Below are 18547 nucleotides of genomic sequence, written 5' to 3'. Positions count from 1 at the left end.
GTGAAATTCTTTCTCATTACCGAGGCCAACACTGGATACGTTGTGGACTTTTCAGTGTATACCGGGGTCTTCTCCACGCTGCGTGACACTGTATTCAACCTTGTGGGACGTTTCCGTAACCCAGGGATTACACCTGTTTATGGATAATTATTATAACTCGTTATCCCGGCCCAAGGAACTGGTATGAAGCAGGTGTTCACTGGGTCAGTGGTGACCCTTCGGTTGGTTGCGGTGGTGGGGGCCCCGAATGTCCTCAAGAGGTTCGCTAGTCATCCGCAACACCTGGCAAGAGGAGAGACAGAGTGGGGGGCGGAAGGGCGCTGTCTTCGATCATCGTTGGAAGGGTGTCCGACTCGTCCCCATGATTACGACGAGTCATGAACCCATCCAAGAAGAGAGCGTACAGCGGAAGAAGACACGTCGGCAGGGCCGAGTGTGTTTGAGGAGTTTCGTACGAGGCGGCCTACTGTCATTGGGCACTACAACAGGCACATGGGAGGAGTTTGATCTCTTTGATCAGCTCATCCGGTACTATCCCTTCGCCAGGAGAACCAGAAGGTGGACACAGAAGCTCCTCAAATACATCCTTCAGTTGGCCCTCCAAAATGCCTACATACTGTACTGTGGGTACCGCGGTGACAATCTTCCGAGGTTGACCCACATACAGTTCCTAGAGGTAGCCGGGAATGCCCTCATCAACTTCGATCCCGATGAGTGGCCCTTCCATAACTGACCCCTGCCCCGAGCTGCAGATCTGCCCTAGAGGAAGGGGGCAGATAGGAGGGGGGCCAACTTCGCTCGACCTGCCGCCGCCCCCTGCTGACGAGCCCCTCTTGCTGCCGGCCCCGCCATCACCGCTTCTCGTTGGGTAGTGGACCCTGCGTGTCGGCTGCAGCCAGGGGAACACATACTGGAGGCCTTAGAAGGGCGAAGGCAGAAACGGTGCCGGGTGTGCCATATGAATGGCAAGAAGGAGAGACACCCGGTTTCTTTTGCGTCTCTGCAAAGTTGCTCTTTGCAGGATAGGGGAGTGTGACCGAAAGTACCACATAAGGTCATGTATTGGAGCGCGCCCCCTAAAACCGACAGCGGGAGGGCGCACGGGGCCGCCGGGTCCATCAGCAGTAAGGGCGCGCGTCTCCCTCCTCCACCTGTACCTCGTCATGTCGAGTGGAAAAAAATGCAAGACTCTTCAATGGAGGAGGGAGAAAACAAGAATAGAACGAAGAGTCAGGATTACGAGTGAGTATTCCGCATTTATTTTATATTTAGTGTTATATTTATTACAATTTTTTATATATCTGAATGTGTGCATGATAAAATAATAATAAGACATTTCATTGTATGCGAAAAGAGGAAGTGTCACCTGCATTCCTTTTATTTATGTATTGGTACCAGAATCGAAGAATGTAATATATATATTTTACGTATAAAAAAATTATATATATATTATATTATGATATATATTTCTATCTGGCTCAGCTCGTGTTTCGCTGCGCGAAATAATCCTTTAATCTATTATTTCTAGGGTAAATGTACTAACACATACCAGAGAATAAATAAAATAAAGAAAAAGGTCAGTATGACTGACTCGCTCACCCTCTAGGAGGGTGTCGGTATGAACACTAGGCGAGTGAGACCACTACCACGAGCCAAATGCCAATAGAAATCTCCCACTACAAAACCCTCCAAGAGGGGAGCCGTCCCACAGAGGGAGCAGCTCGTACTACTACTACACCATCCCATGCTTGCGACTGCTGCGCCTCTAGTGGCCATCCTTTTCAGTTAGCTCGTACGAGTAACACGTGTTATTTTTCTCTCTGTATATTTTGTGCCCTTTCTTCGGATTTTCGATAATGGAGCGTGCAGCTATTGCAGCAGCTAAGTTAAGTACTCAGTTTTTACGGTTAGCGAGTTTTTTCCGTCCCCGAGACGGTATTTGCCGTTTTTTAGGTATAGATCGTTCTCTGGGGGCTGGAAGCATGGCAGCATGGTCCTGCCGCATGTTGGGTTCGTTCTTGGTCTCCCATACCTAGAACATCCCTTATTATTTTACGCTCTATTTTTGATTATCCGCCTTATTACGTCTACTCAAGTGGTTATACATGTACGTATTTCACCTTATGTAGGCTTTTTCTATCCAGACCCTAGTCCAGGTTCTTAGTATCGGCCATGACTAGCTTTGAGTGGTAGACTTGCCTTCGGGCTAGTCGCACACTCCTGGATTTTTTCTCCTGCTATTTTACCTTCTTTCTTTCATTTTTATTATATATATATTTTTATATGTTTTGTCACTGTGAGGTTAGTTAGCGTCTGGCTTAGCCTAGGTCCCGGCTCGTAGAGCCTAGCCTACCGTTGATCAGTTCGGTCGCTTCCACATAGCTTCTCTCTGATCAGTTGGTTTAGCCCTATGGGCCTATATGCTACCGCTTTTCAGTTCAGGTTGCTTCCCGATAGCTTCTCTCTGATCATTGGTTGCCTAGGCTTGGTTACGTATCTTAGTTTACCGCCTCGTGGTCACTACGTGATCACGAGTCAGCCAGAACGCCTGCCAGTCCCCCTCCCCTCCCCCCTCTCCCGCTCTCCCATAGAGTCGGTGGGGGTGGGTCGGTCTGTCCTTGCTCGCCCCGCATGCCCGAGCCTGGCTCCCCCTCTCCCCTCCACCGGAGGGGCCTGGGAGTCCGACAGTCCCTGACTGGTTCCGACCTCTCCGCTTCTCGGCTCGGCCGGGTGGTACGTTGTGGGGGGCCCTGGCCTTCCCCCCCTCCGTTACTTCCTTGCCGCTCCGGGCTAGCTCGAGTCTGTATGTCATCTCGCCCTTCCCTCCTTACTAGAGCTCCTCCCTATCGGAGCCCTGGTATCCAGCGGAAGGGTATAGTCCACCGTAGTTGGACCGGAGCATACAGTAGGTCTTTACTAACCGTACCGTATTGCTGAGTTACTACACTCCGCTTCACTGGACCTAGTCCGGTTCATTGCATGACATTGCATGTAGGTTTAAGTTATCTTTAAGTTTATCTTAAGTTTCTTAAACCATCCCTACCCCTCCCTTTCATTTTACCGGATCTCTCCGGATTATAGCCTATTCAGGCAATGCAGGGAGGGGTTATGCCCAAATTTTTTCCGAGCTCCGGCATGTAACGGAGTTCTTTGTCCTTAGTCTGTAAGTGTTCCCCCTTTAAGATACTCATGTGTCTTCCCACTTACAGGCCACCAACTGTGAGCATCCGGGATGTTCCGCTACACTTCAGGACCCCTGTGGACACGAAGTTTGCCGGTCCCATGCTCCATGCGCGACTCCGCACGGGGACATCCAGGTCTGGTACCATGAGACGTGTACCATATGTTACGATCTGGTGAGCCAGCTTTTGGAAGGCGTAAGTATTCCATCTCCGCATGCTGCTCCGCTTCTTTAGTACTTAAGTTTACGTTATTTTACTTTAACTTAAGGCATCTAGTTTAAGTTATATTCTAAGTTTTAGTTTAAGTAAGTGGTTCTTAACAAATCTAAAATATACCCTCTCTTACAGGCTCCAGCAGTAAGAGATACGGCATTGGCTACCCTGCGGGCCTGGGTCGGAGGTTTTGGCAAGAACGCCGCCAAGGGTCAGCCCTACATACTGGAGAAGCGATTAGCTCTGTTAATCTTTCCCGGAGGCAAGGCGACTGGGTACGTCGACCCGGTAGAGGCGGACCCCTCTATTGCCTTTATCCAACAACAACTGGCGGCCTCCTTAACAGAACAAGACCAGGATATCTCCACGGATGTCGCAACCCTGGATATAAATGTTGAACCTATGGTAGGTATAGACGACCTGTTGGCCGAGGTAAGTACTGCAGGTACCCAAGGGTCTCCCTTGGGAGTGCCTGTTTTCTTCTACCCCTGCACCTCTCCATCCTTCCAGGCTTTACGGGTGATGAGTTATATACTCCTCCAGAGGCTTCCCCGTTCGGTTAGACCTAAGATCAAGTCCCAAACATATGACCTTGACTAAGACGTCATCGTCTTCGAAGAAGACGTCCTCGTCTTCTTCCTCGCGCAAGTCTCCGGCTCGTAATCCCGGCCCAGACAGGTCTAAAGGGTCTAGCTCCGGCTCAAAGTCCTCAAAGAACAAACCTAAGGAGAAATCCCGCACCCCGGCAGTATCACCAGTTTCACTACCTTTGGTGCCTATGCAGAGTCTCCCCTCCACCTCCGCAGCAGCTCCGGCTTTTGGACACCATGCTGGCCTGTTGCAACAGGGTGGCGACCTAGTGGGACTCCTTAAGACGAGTGTGGAACATATGATATCCCGCCTGTCGGACAGGATCACTTCTCAGGACACGATTATAGCCGGTCTAAGAGAAGCCCCTCTTGCCTCTCCCTCAACCTCCAATACTAGCGGATCTCAGCGTTCCCCCGCCTGACTCGCTGCCCACCCGTTCTATTTTCTTTCTTTCTCCATGCAACAATCCTTGGAGAGTAGCATCATACGCCCCCTTCCAAGATGGTCTCATCTCCATACCGGAGTTTGGAACTCGAAGAATAGAGGACTTCGAGTTCTACCCGGAAGGCCTACAGCCTCCCTTCATAGGCTACGCTAGGCTCACGCCTTCGGCTATGGTTAGAGATGACAGGGTACCAAAGGAGACAGTCCTCTATTCTCGGGAACCAGGCCAGGGCAACGAGAATGGCTTAGATGTCTAGACGACATGGACTGTTCGAATACCAAGATCCAACCATTCAAAAGTCCCTTTACCATTTTCACGATGGACGAAGCTACCCCGCTCCCTTTCCTTACCAAGATAGCGAGGTCGACCATCTCAGCAGCTCAGAAAGGGGAACCCATGCCTCAGCTGAAAGAAGCAGACCCCACTTCTCCGTTTGATCCCGTCAATTGGAGAATTATGGGAGGATTTGCCTAACACTTTTTACAGCTGGCAAACACCCAAAACCTGACTGTGCTATGGAGCAGTTTGGTGAAAGCTGCCCAGGCTTCCTGATAGTCTTATTCAACGGAGTTTTGACTCGAAAACAGGGACGACTAGCCAGGTCAATCAACCTGATGCTATAGTCGGAGGTAGCAACCATGGCTTATGGTTCAGAACCAATTTTTAAGCTTATAACCAAAGCCCTGACTCAAACGGTGCAGTCAGACATGTTCGAGTTTGCCACTGCTAGAACAAATTGCAGAAAGCATGTATTGCTAGAGGCAACCATTCGGCATGAACCGAATAGGTTGCTTTCTTCTAACATCTGGGGCGCAGATCTCTTCCCAGAGGCTATGGTAAAGGAAGTACAAGCAGAGGCTACGAGGTTGAACCAAAGCCTTAAGGACCGTTGGGGTCTTACGGCTAGGAGAAGGCAAGACGTGACACCAAGAGGTAAGGGTCAAAAGAAGCCTAGACGTTTCCAACCTTACCAAAAGAAGCAGCCGCGCTTCCCTCAACAAGTTCCTACAGTGCCGTTAGTACAGACAGCTCAGCCCTCTACGTCTAAAGGTCAATCACAGCCTATTTATGTGATATCCCCTCAGCCTCAACCCTCCACCTCATACGCCATCTCTCCAGCTTACAATCCAGCCTTCGAGAGTCAAGCTTCTCAGAAGTTTGACCGCTCGAACAAGGGAGGCAGAGGTAAGCGGTCCTTTCGTGGGAGAGGATCGGGAGCCCCCTATAATAGGGGAAAGCACTTCAGAGGAGGTAGAGGGGGTTACCAGAACCAATGAGGAACTTCAGGTAGGAGGGAGGCTGTTTCACTTTCGCCACCGGTGGAACTTCAGCCAGTGGGCTCAGAGCATAGTGTCAAAAGGGCTGGGTTGGAGCTGGTTGACGAACCCACCTCCAGCCAGACCTTTCCGTCAACTTCCTTCCAAGGATTGACAGAGTACGCAGGGGATCCTCCTTCAGAAAGGAGCTATAGTCAGAGTCAAGAGATTGAAATTTCAAGGTCGCTTGTTCAGCGTCCCAAAGAAAGGCTCAAACAAAAGAAGGGTAATCTTAGACTTGTCCCGCTTAAACTTAGCCATCCGCTGCGACAAGTTCGAAGATGCTCACCGATCTCACGGTGCGGGTACGCCCTACTTCCCCGTGGCGGGGCCGACACCAACCTCTATCGATCTTACAAGACGCCTACTATCATATCCCTATTGCAAGACACTTCCCGTCCGTATCTGGTGGGATTCAAGATAGGAGACCAGACGTTCTCCTTCAAGGTATCCCGTTCGGGCTCAACGTGGCACCCAGGGTGTTCACGAAGCTAGCGGAAGTAGTAGTGCAACAGCTCAGCTCAAGGGATTATGGTAGTAGCGTATCTCGACGATTGGTTGATCTGGGCCCCATCAGTCCGAAAAGAATGCAACAAGGCCACACTGAAAGTGATCCAATTCCTAAATATCTAGGATTCAAGATAAACAATCCAAGTCCAGACTCACCTCAGAGTCAACTTTCAGTGGCTAGGCATTCATTGGAATCTATCCTCACACACTCTGTCGATTGTTCCATCCACCAAAAGGAAAGAAATAGCGAAGTCAGTCAAGCAATTTCTAAGTCACAAACTAGCATCAAGGAAGAGCTCAGGAAAGAATCCTCGCTCTCTCCAGTTTTGCTTCAGTAACGAACATCTTAATGAAGCCAAACTGAAAGATCTAACCAGGATCTGGCGCTCTCGAGCAAATGTCAGGTCCAGGGACAAGCTATCCTCAGTACCTCTGATTCTAAAGAACCGGCTTCGGCCGTGGCAAAAGTCAGAATCTGTCAGTGTCAGTCCCTCTTCAGTTCCCTCCACCAGGGATTACCATCCACACAGACGCGTCCTTAAGCGGCTTGGGGAGGGTAACTCCCAAGTCAGAAAAGTGCAAGGAATTTGTCAACCCAGTTCAGTCAGTTCCATATAAACGTACTGGAGGCAATGGCAGTCTTCTTGACTCTGAAAAGATTACGCCCACCAAGGTACTCCCACATAAAGCTAGTCTTGGACAGCGCAGTGGTAGTACTTGCATAAACAGAGGAGGCTCCAAGTCACGTCATCTAAATCACGTCATGATAGCCATCTTCTCCCTGGCAGACAAATTCAGTTGGCATCTTTCCTCACCCACATAGCTGGAGTAAGAAACGTCATAGCAGACGCCCTATCCCGATCAGTACCCCTAGAGTCGGAATGGTCTCTAGACGAGAGTTCGTTCCAATGGATCCTTCAAAGAGTCCCAGGGCTACAGGTGGATCTCTTCGCATCACAAGCGAACCACAAACTACCGTGTTTATGTAGCCCCCAACCTGGACCCTCTGGCTTACGCCACGGACGCCCTGGCTCTAGACTGGAACAACTGGGAGAAGATTTACGTCTTCCCTCCAGTGAATCTCCTTATGAAGGTCTTAGACAAACTCAGGACATTCAGGGGTCAAGTGCTCTAGTAGCCCCAGACTGGCCGAAGAGCAATTGGTACCACCCCCTGATCCTGGAACTGGGTCCTTCGTCCCCTTCGGATCCCAGTCCCAAGCTCTCCCAGTCAGTACAACGAAGACTGTGTTTCGCTTCCTCAGGGATTCTCAAAACCCTAACTTTATGGATTTCATGAAGTTTGCGGCAAAAAGAGATGCGAATATTGACCCTCAGAATATTCTTTTCCTGGAATCCGATAAAAGGGATTCAACTTTGAGGCAGTATGATGCTGCCGTCAAAAGTTAGCAACCTTCCTGAGAGAGTCAGATATCAGAATCATGACAGTTATTCTGCTATAATCCTTTTTCAGATCTATTTTTTGAAAAGGGTTTAGCAGCTAGCACGATTACGACAAACCAAGTCAGCATTGAAAAAGATATTTCAATTTGGATTTAACATAGACTGACAGATACCTATTTCTCGTCTATTCCTAAAGCATGTGCTAGACTTAGGCCCTCTGTCAGGCCTACGTCAGTTTCATGGTTCTTAAACGATGTTCTAAAACTGGCTTCCGAAACCGATAATGACACATGCTCGTTTATGATGCTCCTAAGAAAAACCCTGTTTTTATTAAGCCTAGCTTCAGGAGCAAGAATTTCAGAACTGTCGGCTTTATCCAGAGACCCGGACCCGGTCATGTTCAATTCCTTCCCACCCGGGGGTGGGAAGTGCTACTTTCTCCCGAACGTAGCTTTTTGGCAAAGAATGAAGATCCTTTGATGAGGTGGGAACCTTGGAAGGTACTACCTCTTCCACAAGATGTTTCCCTTTGTCCGGTTTCAACCTTACGAGCCTTTCTATCCAGGACCTCCTCTTCCTCATCGGGGCCCCTCTTTAGGAGGGAAAAAGGTGGTACTTTATCCACTAAAGGCATCAGGCAACAAATCCTGTACTTTATCAAACAAGCCAATCCTGACTCCTTTCCAAAAGCACATGATGTCAGGGCAGTAGCCACCTCAATTAATTACTTCCAACATATGAATTTTGCTGATTTAAAGAAGTATACCGGATGGAAATCGCCCGACAGTGTTCAACGTTCACTACCATTAAGTCCGTCGGAAGCTCTGAAATCTTCCCAGCAGTAGCAGGCATCGGGTAACATAAGTTTTCCTTTCCCCTGACTCTAGCTAGATTATAGTAGAAGATTCAGTCCTCCTTTCTACCTGCCTCACCCAACAGTTCGTCTATTCCTGCCTTGTTCATTAACATTTACCTTGTGTCTTAGCTGCTTTATGATTGTATAGTGCCCCTTTTGTCTGGTTAGGGACACTCACATCTGATTACCATACTGATCTCATAGATGTTATCCCCTTATTTTTATGCTAGGGGATACATCATAATGCAATGGTTACGGGTTTTGTATATTAAGTCATATACATTCCTAGATATATTATTTTATCATTGATCATATATTTATGTAAATTATACTAATTGCTATTTCTAATTTTGATACATGTTGTTACACAGATTTATTGCCATAGGTAATCATTGTACCTATTTGTATATATGTAAATTACCTTATATTATTAACATAATTAGATTTAAGGGTAATTTAAGCATATTTCTGATTTTGTTTTACTGTGTACTTGTATCTTTCTAGCAATTATATTCATTCTTTTATTTTATACCTTTTATTTGAGACCTATTTTGTTTTATTATATTTTATTTATTTTCTTTACAATCTTGAGCTGTTTCTCTGGTACGATTTCGCGCAAGCGACACGAGCTGAGCCCAGAAAAAGGATTTTGACGTAAGGAAAAATCTATTTCTGGGCGATTGGCTCGTGTCGCCAGCGAAATACCCCCCCCTACCCATCCCTTCGCTCAAGATTGTCTGCTAACTTCAGGATGGCCACTAGAGGCGCAGCAGTCGCAAGCATGGGATGGTGTAGTAGTAGTACGAGCTGCTCCCTCTGTGGGACGGCTCCCCTCTTGGAGGGTTTTGTAGTGGGAGATTTCTATTGGCATTTGGCTCGTGGTAGTGGTCTCACTCGCCTAGTGTTCATACCGACACCCTCCTAGAGGGTGAGCGAGTCAGTCATACTGACCTTTTTCTTTATTTTATTTATTCTCTGGTATGTGTTAGTACATTTACCCTAGAAATAATAGATTAAAGGATATTTCGCTGGCGACACGAGCCAATCGCCCAGAAAATAGATTTTTCCTTACGTCAAAATCCTTTATTTATATATATATATATATATATATATATATATATATATACATATATATATATATACATATATATATATATATATATATATATATATATATATATATATATATATATATATATATATTATAAATTTTTTTTTTTGGGGGGTAAGCAAATTACTTACAGTCTAGTAATATTCAATCATTTACCTTCACTTTAAAACAAATTGCAAGTCTCTAGAACAATATTTCGATTTATGGTGAATATTTGAAAAAAATAAAAAATATTTTTATTCCCTCCGCGCGCCGATTCTCGGCCAGAAAATCTCCGAAACGCGTAGGTCATATTCTCCCTAATATTTGTGCCTTTTCATATTACGCTTATTTTATAGTTTTATATATGGAAATGTGCGCAAAAACATGCACAATATAACAAAAAATATTGGAAGGTTGTAGCATTTCTCATTTTTGAAATATTTGCATATAAAGTACGATAAGTACGAAAAAAAACTATGATCGGGTCCAAATTTGACTCAACCGAAAAGGTCAAAAAAATGCATTTATAACATAAAAATCTTACAGTCTAGTAATATTCAATCATTTATCTTCATTTTAAAAACAAAATTGCAAGTCTCTAGAACAATATCTGATTTATGGTGAATTTTTGAAAAAAATATTTTTTCCCCTCCGCGGCGCCGATTCTCAGCCGCAAAAATCAGTCGGAAAACCGCGTAGGTTCACAATTCATCTTAATATTTGAGCCTTTTCATATTACGCTTTTTTTAAAAGGTTTATTTATATTGGAAATGTGCAGCAAAAAACATGCACAAATATAACAAAAAAATATTGGAAGGCTGTAGCATTTCTCATTTTGAAATATTTGCATATAAATACGATAAGTACGAAAAAAACTACAATCGGTCAACTTTGACTCAACCGAAAAGGTCAAAAAACGCATTTTATAACATAAAAATCTTACAGTCTAGTAATATTCAATCTTTATATTTTTCATTTTAAAACAAATTGCAAGTCTCTAGAACAATATCTCGATTTATGGTGAATTTTTGAAAAAAATATTTTTTTCCCCTCCCCGCGCGCCGATTCTCGGCCAAAAATCTCCGAAACGCGTAGGTCACATTCTCCTAATATTTGAGCCTTTTCATATTACGCTTTTTTTAAAGGTTTATATATGGAAATGTGCGCAAAAACATGCACAATATAACAAAAAATATTGGAAGGTTGTAGCATTTCTCATTTTTGAAATATTTGCATATAAAGTACGATAGTACGAAAAAAACTATGATCGGTCAACTTGACTCAACCGAAAGGTCAAAAATGCATTTATAACATAAAATCTTAGTCTAGTAATATTCAATCATTTATCTTCATTTTAAAACAAATTGCAAGTCTCTAGAACAATATCTCGATTTATGGTGAATTTTTGAAAAAAATATTTTTTCCCCCCTCCTCGCGCGCCGATTCTCGGCCGAAAATCTCGGAAACGCGTAGGTCACATTCTCTTAATATTTGAGCCTTTTCATATTACGCTTTTTTTTAAAGGTTTATATATGGAAATGTGCGCAAAAAACATGCACAATATGAACAAAAAATATTGGTAGGTTGTAGCATTTCTCTTTTTTAAATATTTGCATATAACGTACGATCAAGTACGAAAAAACTACAATCGGTCACTTTGACTCAACCGAAAAGGTCAAAAAAACGCATTTATTAAACAAAAATAAAAATCTTACAGTCTAGTAATATTCAATCATTATCTTCTTTTAAAACAAATTGCAAGTCTCTAGAACAATATCTCGATTTATGGTGAATTTTTTAAAAAAATTTTTGGAAAAAAATATTTTTATCCCCTCCGCGCACGATTCTTGGCCGAAAATCTCCGAAACGCGTAGGTCACATTCTCCTAATATTTTGAGCCTTTTCATATTACGCTTTTTTTAAAGGTTTATATATGGAAATGTGCGCAAAATATGCACAATATAACAAAAAATATTGGAAGGCTGTAGCATTTCTCATTTTTGAAATATTTGCATATAAAGTACGATAAGTACGAAAAAAAACTACGATCGGTCAAATTTGACTCAACCGAAAAGGTCAAAAAACGCATTTATAACATAAAAATCTTACAGTCTAGTAATATTCAATCATTTATCTTCATTTTAAAACAAATTGCAAGTCTCTAGAACAATATCTCGATTTATGGTGAATTTTTGAAAAAAATATTTTTTTTCCTTACGCGCGCCGATTCTCGGCCGAAAATCTCCGAAACGCGTAGGTCACATTCTCCTAATATTTGAGCCTTTTTCATATTACGCTTTTTTTAAAGGTTATATATGGAAATGTGCGCAAAAAACATGCACAATATAAACAAAAAATATTGGAAGGTTGTAGCATTTCTCATTTTGAAATATTTGCATATAAGTACGATGAAGTACAAAAAAAACTACGATCGGTCACAACTTTTACTCAACCGAGAAGGTCAAAAAACGCATTTATAACATAAAAATCTTACAGTCTAGTAATATTCAATCATTTATCTTCAATTTAAAACATATTGCAAGTCTCTAGAACAATATCTCGATTTATGGTGAATATTTGATAAAAATATTTTTATTCCGTCCGCGCGCCGATTCTCGGCCGAAAATCTCGGAAACGCGTAGGTCACATTCTCCTAATATTTGTGCCTTTTCATATTACGCTTTTTTTAGAGGTTTATATATGGAAATGTGCGCAAAAACGTGCACAATATAACGAAAAAAAATATTGGAAGGTTGTAGCATTTATCATTTTTGAAATATTTGCATATAAAGTACGATAAGTACGAAAAAAACTACGATCGGTCAACTTTGACTCAACCGAAATGGTCAAAAAACGCATTTGTAACATAAAAATCTTACAGTCTAGTAATATCCAATCATTTATCTTCAATTTAAAACATATTGCAAGTCTCTAGAACAATATCTCGATTTATGGTGAATATTTGAAAAAAATATTTTTATTCCGTCCGCTCGCTGATTCTCGGCCGAAAATCTCCGAAACGCGTAGGTCACATTCTCCTAATATTTGAGCCTTTTCATATTATGCTTTTTTTAGAGTTTTATATATGAAAATGTGCGCAAAAACATGCACAATATAACAAAAATTATTGGAAGGTTGTAGCATTTCTCATTTTTTTTATATTTGCATATAAAAAAAAATTTTAAACAAAAATTCGACATTCAGTCAACTTTAACTCGTTTGAAATGGTCGAAAACTGCATTTGTAAGCTAAAACTCTTACAGTATCGTAATATTCAATAATTTTCCTTCATTTTGAAACAAATTGCAAGTCTCTATAACAATATTTCGATTTATGGTGAATTTTTTAAAAAATTATTTTTTTACATCCGCGCGCTACGAATTCATGCATCATTTTGTGATAATATTTTCTCTGTGTTGCTTTTATTGTTTTACAATGTGTTATATATCAAAATGATCGCAATTTAGTGCACATTACAACGAAAAAAAAAGTAACTTGTTACCTCTAACCGTTTGGCGCACAGCGCGATTTGAATACAATTATATATGAAATTTCGTTTTTGCGCTATCATATATCGCATTATTTATATATGATAATGATAATTTTTTTCATTTCTGATGGTTGCATATTAAACTTCAAGCAATGACAAAAAAAGGAGCCAAAAATGAACTCTTAATCTTGAAAACTAAGCGCGCTGTGATTTTTTGAAAAAAATATTTTTTCCGCTTACGCGCTCACTCTCAAACCCCTCCGGCACACGGGAGTCATTTTTTTATTTACCGCTTCGGCGTTTAAGGGTTAAAGATCAATCGGGAAATATACCGTTAAATTTAAACCTAGTTATAACTGAAGCTAAGAAAACTGTTCAAGCTGCTAAAGACTATTATCGTACATCGGCAACAAGGATAAAACTGCAGTAAACATCTGCCATCACACACAACTGTAGATAAAATTGGGATAAAATCATTTTAATCAAAACTACTGTGCTTGAAAGAACACGTTTTACTGTTGGTTTCGCGCCGATATAAGATAAATAACGTAAAGTTCGTATTACAATGATATAAAGGATTGCGAACGGAATCACGTAATTTTTTACGCAATAAACATGCCGCCAACGTAACCTGTTAACGAAAAAAATAGTAGTTCACTTTCACAACGAGACATATTCAATAAATATTTCCACCTAAAAACACGCTGTATAAGGAAAAATAACTTTGTCTCATATAAGTCAAGTATATAGATATTCGTTTATGCTAACTAGAAGCAAGAGCATTCGCTCAGAATTGCGTTATGGTGAAACAAACTTGTATTCATCAGCTGATTTCAAACCACAACATTGGCCGCTCCGCGGAATACGGGCTTAAGTTTGCCGTAGTATTTTAAAATACAATAATATGAGAATACCTACAATATTCTTGGATACAGCAAAATAATGTATAACTTTTTAAAGGATTTATGGAAAAGATGCATAATTAATAAAATAACACAATGCATTTTTCGGAACCGGCGGACAAGAACGAACATGAAAAACCATCCCCTGACAACGTGGAGCGTAGTTACAAAGGCTGCCTTAATTTGTATCTTATTTCTGTACAAAAATGAAAATACCTTTACGTAATATATTTTCATACACATTTTAAACATAAAAGCATAAACATTTAAAAAATCGACACATCGATCGCTAAATTTGCACTCTTTTTAACTCTATATTTTCGGAAGAGCGGCAGACGGCGGCATACAAGAACGAACTTGAAAAAAACATCGTAGTCGATAACTTGAAGGGGTTTCAAAAGCTGCCCTTTTATCATATTTCTGCACAGAAATAAAAATACCCTATTCGTAATACATTTTCATACACATTTTAAACATAAAAGCATAAACATTTATAAAATCGACACATCGAGCGCTAATTTGCACATTTTTATTTTTTAAAAATCGATATTCTCGGAAGAGCGGCAGGCGGCGGCTTACAGAAAGAACATGAAAAAAACAACGTATTTGATAACGTGAAGGGCAGTGTACAGAAATAAAATGCCTTTCACGTAATACATTTTCATACACATTTTAAACAAAAGCATGAACATTTATAAATCGACACATCCATAGCTACATTTGCACTTATGTAACTCGATATTTTCGGCATAGAACAGCGTCTGAGGCATATATTTTACCCTAATACCTACGTAATAACTCTCCATAAAATTTGTTAATATAATTTGCATAACCTTTATGGTCTGAACGGCATTTCTACAAATGTATGAAGTCGTTAGACAACGGCGCTAGCGGGCGCTGTTAACTGAAATTTGTGCCGTAAAGATACCTTTAAAATGCCTTATTTTTTTATGAATATTTTTGACGACCGCCGTAAAACCGATTCGCCGTTGAGTGATTGCGCTGTTAACCGCGGGCTGCCTGTACTTAAAACTGCTCTAAAAATGCGTAGAACTGCCTATTTTGATAGTTTAAAAAGAAGAAAACTGAAAATTATCACAAAGTGCATTTAGTCATGAAAATATGAAAGTACAGCAATTAGTGAATATTTCTTGGTGAAAAATACAGCGAATAGGCAAATTTTCCACAAATAGGTGAATATTCGAATTGCAAGACTGCGAATAGCGGAGGTTGATTGTATATACTAACTCTGTCTCCACATTGAAAATGTGATAAGCATTTCATCCAAAACTGTGTGTTTGTGCCTGGGCTTATTAAAGAAGTTCAGCATGCACATAAACAAAAATTTGAATTAAGTGTTTATCAGTATTCTTTATGAAAATATACAAAATCCTTACACTATCCAAAATACATTGTAAGCTACTTAAGCTTAGTGAGTCACATATATTGTGTAAGTAATGCACCATATTTACTGATTAGCACAATTGTACTAAGAAATAATAGTGCAAAAGAGACAGAAAGAGTAAATTGACAGACTATCAAACATTCAAACCATTGGTTTTAATATATAAAAGAAAGAAGACAGAACATACAGATTTTGTCATGAATGCTATAAGCCAAACATATTAATGGTTAATGGACTGAGCATTTTGATGTAATTTTAGTGATTTACAGTACAGTTTTGATGATAGCCTACATAACATAGAGGAGGGGGGGTGGGGGCCAGCTGACTGGCAGGCACACAAACATTAAATTTATTGGCCTGCTACAGTTATCGTAGCTAGACTGGTACTGTACAGAAGTGCCCTACAGGAAGGTTCATTGGAATGTTTGATTTTTATTAGTTTTAGATTAATTAGTAGTGTTATGCAAGGAAGTTGAAGGGAAAGTGCAAGGTAATACAATTAGGACTTGTAGAAAACAAGGGCTTTTTGGCAGGGGTGAAAATGGATAAAATTAGCTGCATAATGAACTGAGCTATAAAATTACTTAGCCCCAGCTTATTAAACAGAAGATTTACTGTATTTATGTACTAGAAATGGTGGTAATGCAGATGATGTAGATAAACTGTAGGCATTGTACAAAGACATTTATCTTTAGGATTTGCCTTTGTGGATAACCGACTCTTACAGTTTAGTAAGAGTCTTGTCTTTGCAAAGTGTGCATAATGTAATTTGTTCTTTATTCTTATAGGTTGTTGATGACCATACAATGCAAATCAACACAAACCCTGTGGAAATATATAAGACTTGGATAAATCATTTGGAAATGCATTCAGGACAAGCCAGGTTTGTGGAACTTTCAAGTATACTAATATAGTATATATACTTTAAACGCAGTTTTGTTGTGTTTTTCAGTTTCATCTAAACTCTGATATGACTGGCATTCTTTCAGTATTTCTAGCATGGTATCAGTTACGTTGAAGCTCACTGACAATTGTTGATGGATTTAGTGATATATTCTTATTTATATTAGGCACTTGTGACTGTTAGATAAAAACTGTTGGATATAAAGAAATTTGGTGTCTTATCTTTGTATAAATTTTACCAGTTGGTTACTAACAGATATGGGCAACCTGTTGCTTGCAAGCAGCCTCCTGCTCTTTGATGGTCTGATAGTGCTCCTCAGGGGAATTGAATTTTATTATTGTAAAGAATATACTCTCCTAGATTTTTTGTGTGCATACAAGATTTTATGTATATCATCTTTACAGTGGGCTGCCATATACAGTAGATCAGGAACAGGCCTTACAGTACCCTGAAGTTCAGAAGAGGTTGGCACAAGCAATTACCACATTGAAGGAAGTGACTCTAGCATTTTGTCAGCAGATCACCAGCAACAGGGACCACATTCCTTATGCTATGCTATACATGGCTCGTGTCATGAGATCAGCTTTGCAACGTAGATTCCCACATATTCCAGAAAAGGAAATTTTAAAGGTAAGTTGTATTGTTTGGCAAGAGATGCGCTTACTTTTGTAGCATATATCACATGACTGGTTATCTTAAAAGAATAAGACTTGGGTTATTAAAAGACTCCAGTAAAGATATTGAGGGCTTTAAATTGACATTGCTGCTTCACCTGTAATACAAAAATACCCAAGATGTATTAACGTGTCCCTCACTGGCGGGGTTGGTTTGGTATTGGCGTACCACCTCAGTGGCCGCGAGTTTGATTCTTGGGCATTCCATTGAGGAGTGAGAGATGTGTATTTCTGGTGATAGAAGTTCATTCTCGATGTGGTTTGGAAGTCACATAAAGCCATTGGTCCCATTGCTGAAAAGCTACTAGTCCCATGGAATGTAAAAACACCATACAAACAATCAAACAAATCATATGATTAATAACAGTCACATAAATACCAGTGAGGCATAAAAGGATTTTCCCCCTCATTTTGGGACCACCTTGATGTGGTGAGGGGGCTCTTGAACCTCAGGATTTTTTTCCCAGGTTCAAACCCAAGAGTTCCATATGACACTATATTTTTGGGTTAATATCTGTGGATTTTTCCACTTTTGTCAAAATTTTCATTGTTCATATACAAAACAAGCCTTCGGTCTTAACATTAAGATTAACATTAATACTTAGCGCCAGCTGGAAACTGGTAAGTTTTAAAATAATTGTGTATGCAAGGGACTATTGGCATCTGTGTTCGGTCATGAGTCATGTGGAGCCACCCACATACCCCTCTTTAACTTGTGACCCCGTTAGTTATTTTCTTACCGCCTTTAAGAGGGGATGTGCTTTGCTTCCGTCCTTTTAAAGCCGGTTTAGTTTGCCCCCTCATGTTTTGAATCTGTTGCTTTTGGAATTTCCAGGCACTATTGTGAACATGGAGCCTTCTCATGCTTCAAGATTTCCTGGACATCACAAGAAGCAGATAAACACCCAGATATTATCTTCAACGCTTTTGATATCGGGGTACTCATTGTGTAGTAGGTCGTAGGTGCAAAAACTCTTCAGATACAGTTAATTCGCTGCCTGTACTTGGGATTTTCACATATATCATATGGTTTGCCTGTGAATCCAAAGCTTGGATGTATCAGGAAGTGCTTTGGGAAGTAAATTTGACTAATTGTGCTCCTTTCCCTGCTGGGAGAGGTGTGCATCGCCATCTTGTTTTCATTCCAGATACGTGGGCAGAGTTGATGGAGGTGTATGATTGATGTTAGGCCTATTAGGAGTACTAACCCAAGAAGGGCAGTTGGTTTGCTATATAACGTCGCGCTGCCATCCAGGGTACCATGCTATGGATGTCCCTTCTATCCTGATATGCACTGAATGGTGGTCGAATGAGTCAACATCTGTAGAGAAGCATATATAGTACAACACCGCAGCCTTTTGAGTCAGGTTGCTATGCCTACAAGAATAACAACAGCCTTGCACTTTTTGCTGAGTGCTGGCTTCACATTCAAGATGCTCAGTGATGTCATAAACATGGTGCTCGCCATGACGTCGGTTCACAGCTGCAGCCTACATGGAGACATGCTTCCATTTTCGCTTCTTCGAGGTACAAGAGTACTTTACAACTACGCTTTTGCACCAA

At 41.2% G+C, this 18547-nt stretch overlaps 1 protein-coding gene across 1 annotated transcript in view; it reads left to right on the top strand.

Moving 5' to 3' along the window:
* Positions 1-16982, top strand: part of LOC135213847 (ras GTPase-activating-like protein IQGAP1) — a 201387-nt gene extending 184405 nt beyond the window's left edge. The window contains exons 24-25 of the mRNA XM_064247950.1: positions 16195-16289; positions 16715-16982. Of these exons, the coding sequence (XP_064104020.1) occupies positions 16195-16289; positions 16715-16982 (363 nt within the window). The remainder of the gene's footprint in view (positions 1-16194; positions 16290-16714) is intronic.
* Positions 16983-18547: the final 1565 nt, after the last annotated feature.

The sequence above is a fragment of the Macrobrachium nipponense genome, chromosome 43 (assembly GCF_015104395.2).
Source record: "Macrobrachium nipponense isolate FS-2020 chromosome 43, ASM1510439v2, whole genome shotgun sequence".
NCBI classification, from domain to species: domain Eukaryota; kingdom Metazoa; phylum Arthropoda; class Malacostraca; order Decapoda; family Palaemonidae; genus Macrobrachium; species Macrobrachium nipponense.
This window is presented reverse-complemented; position numbering and strand designations above follow the sequence as displayed.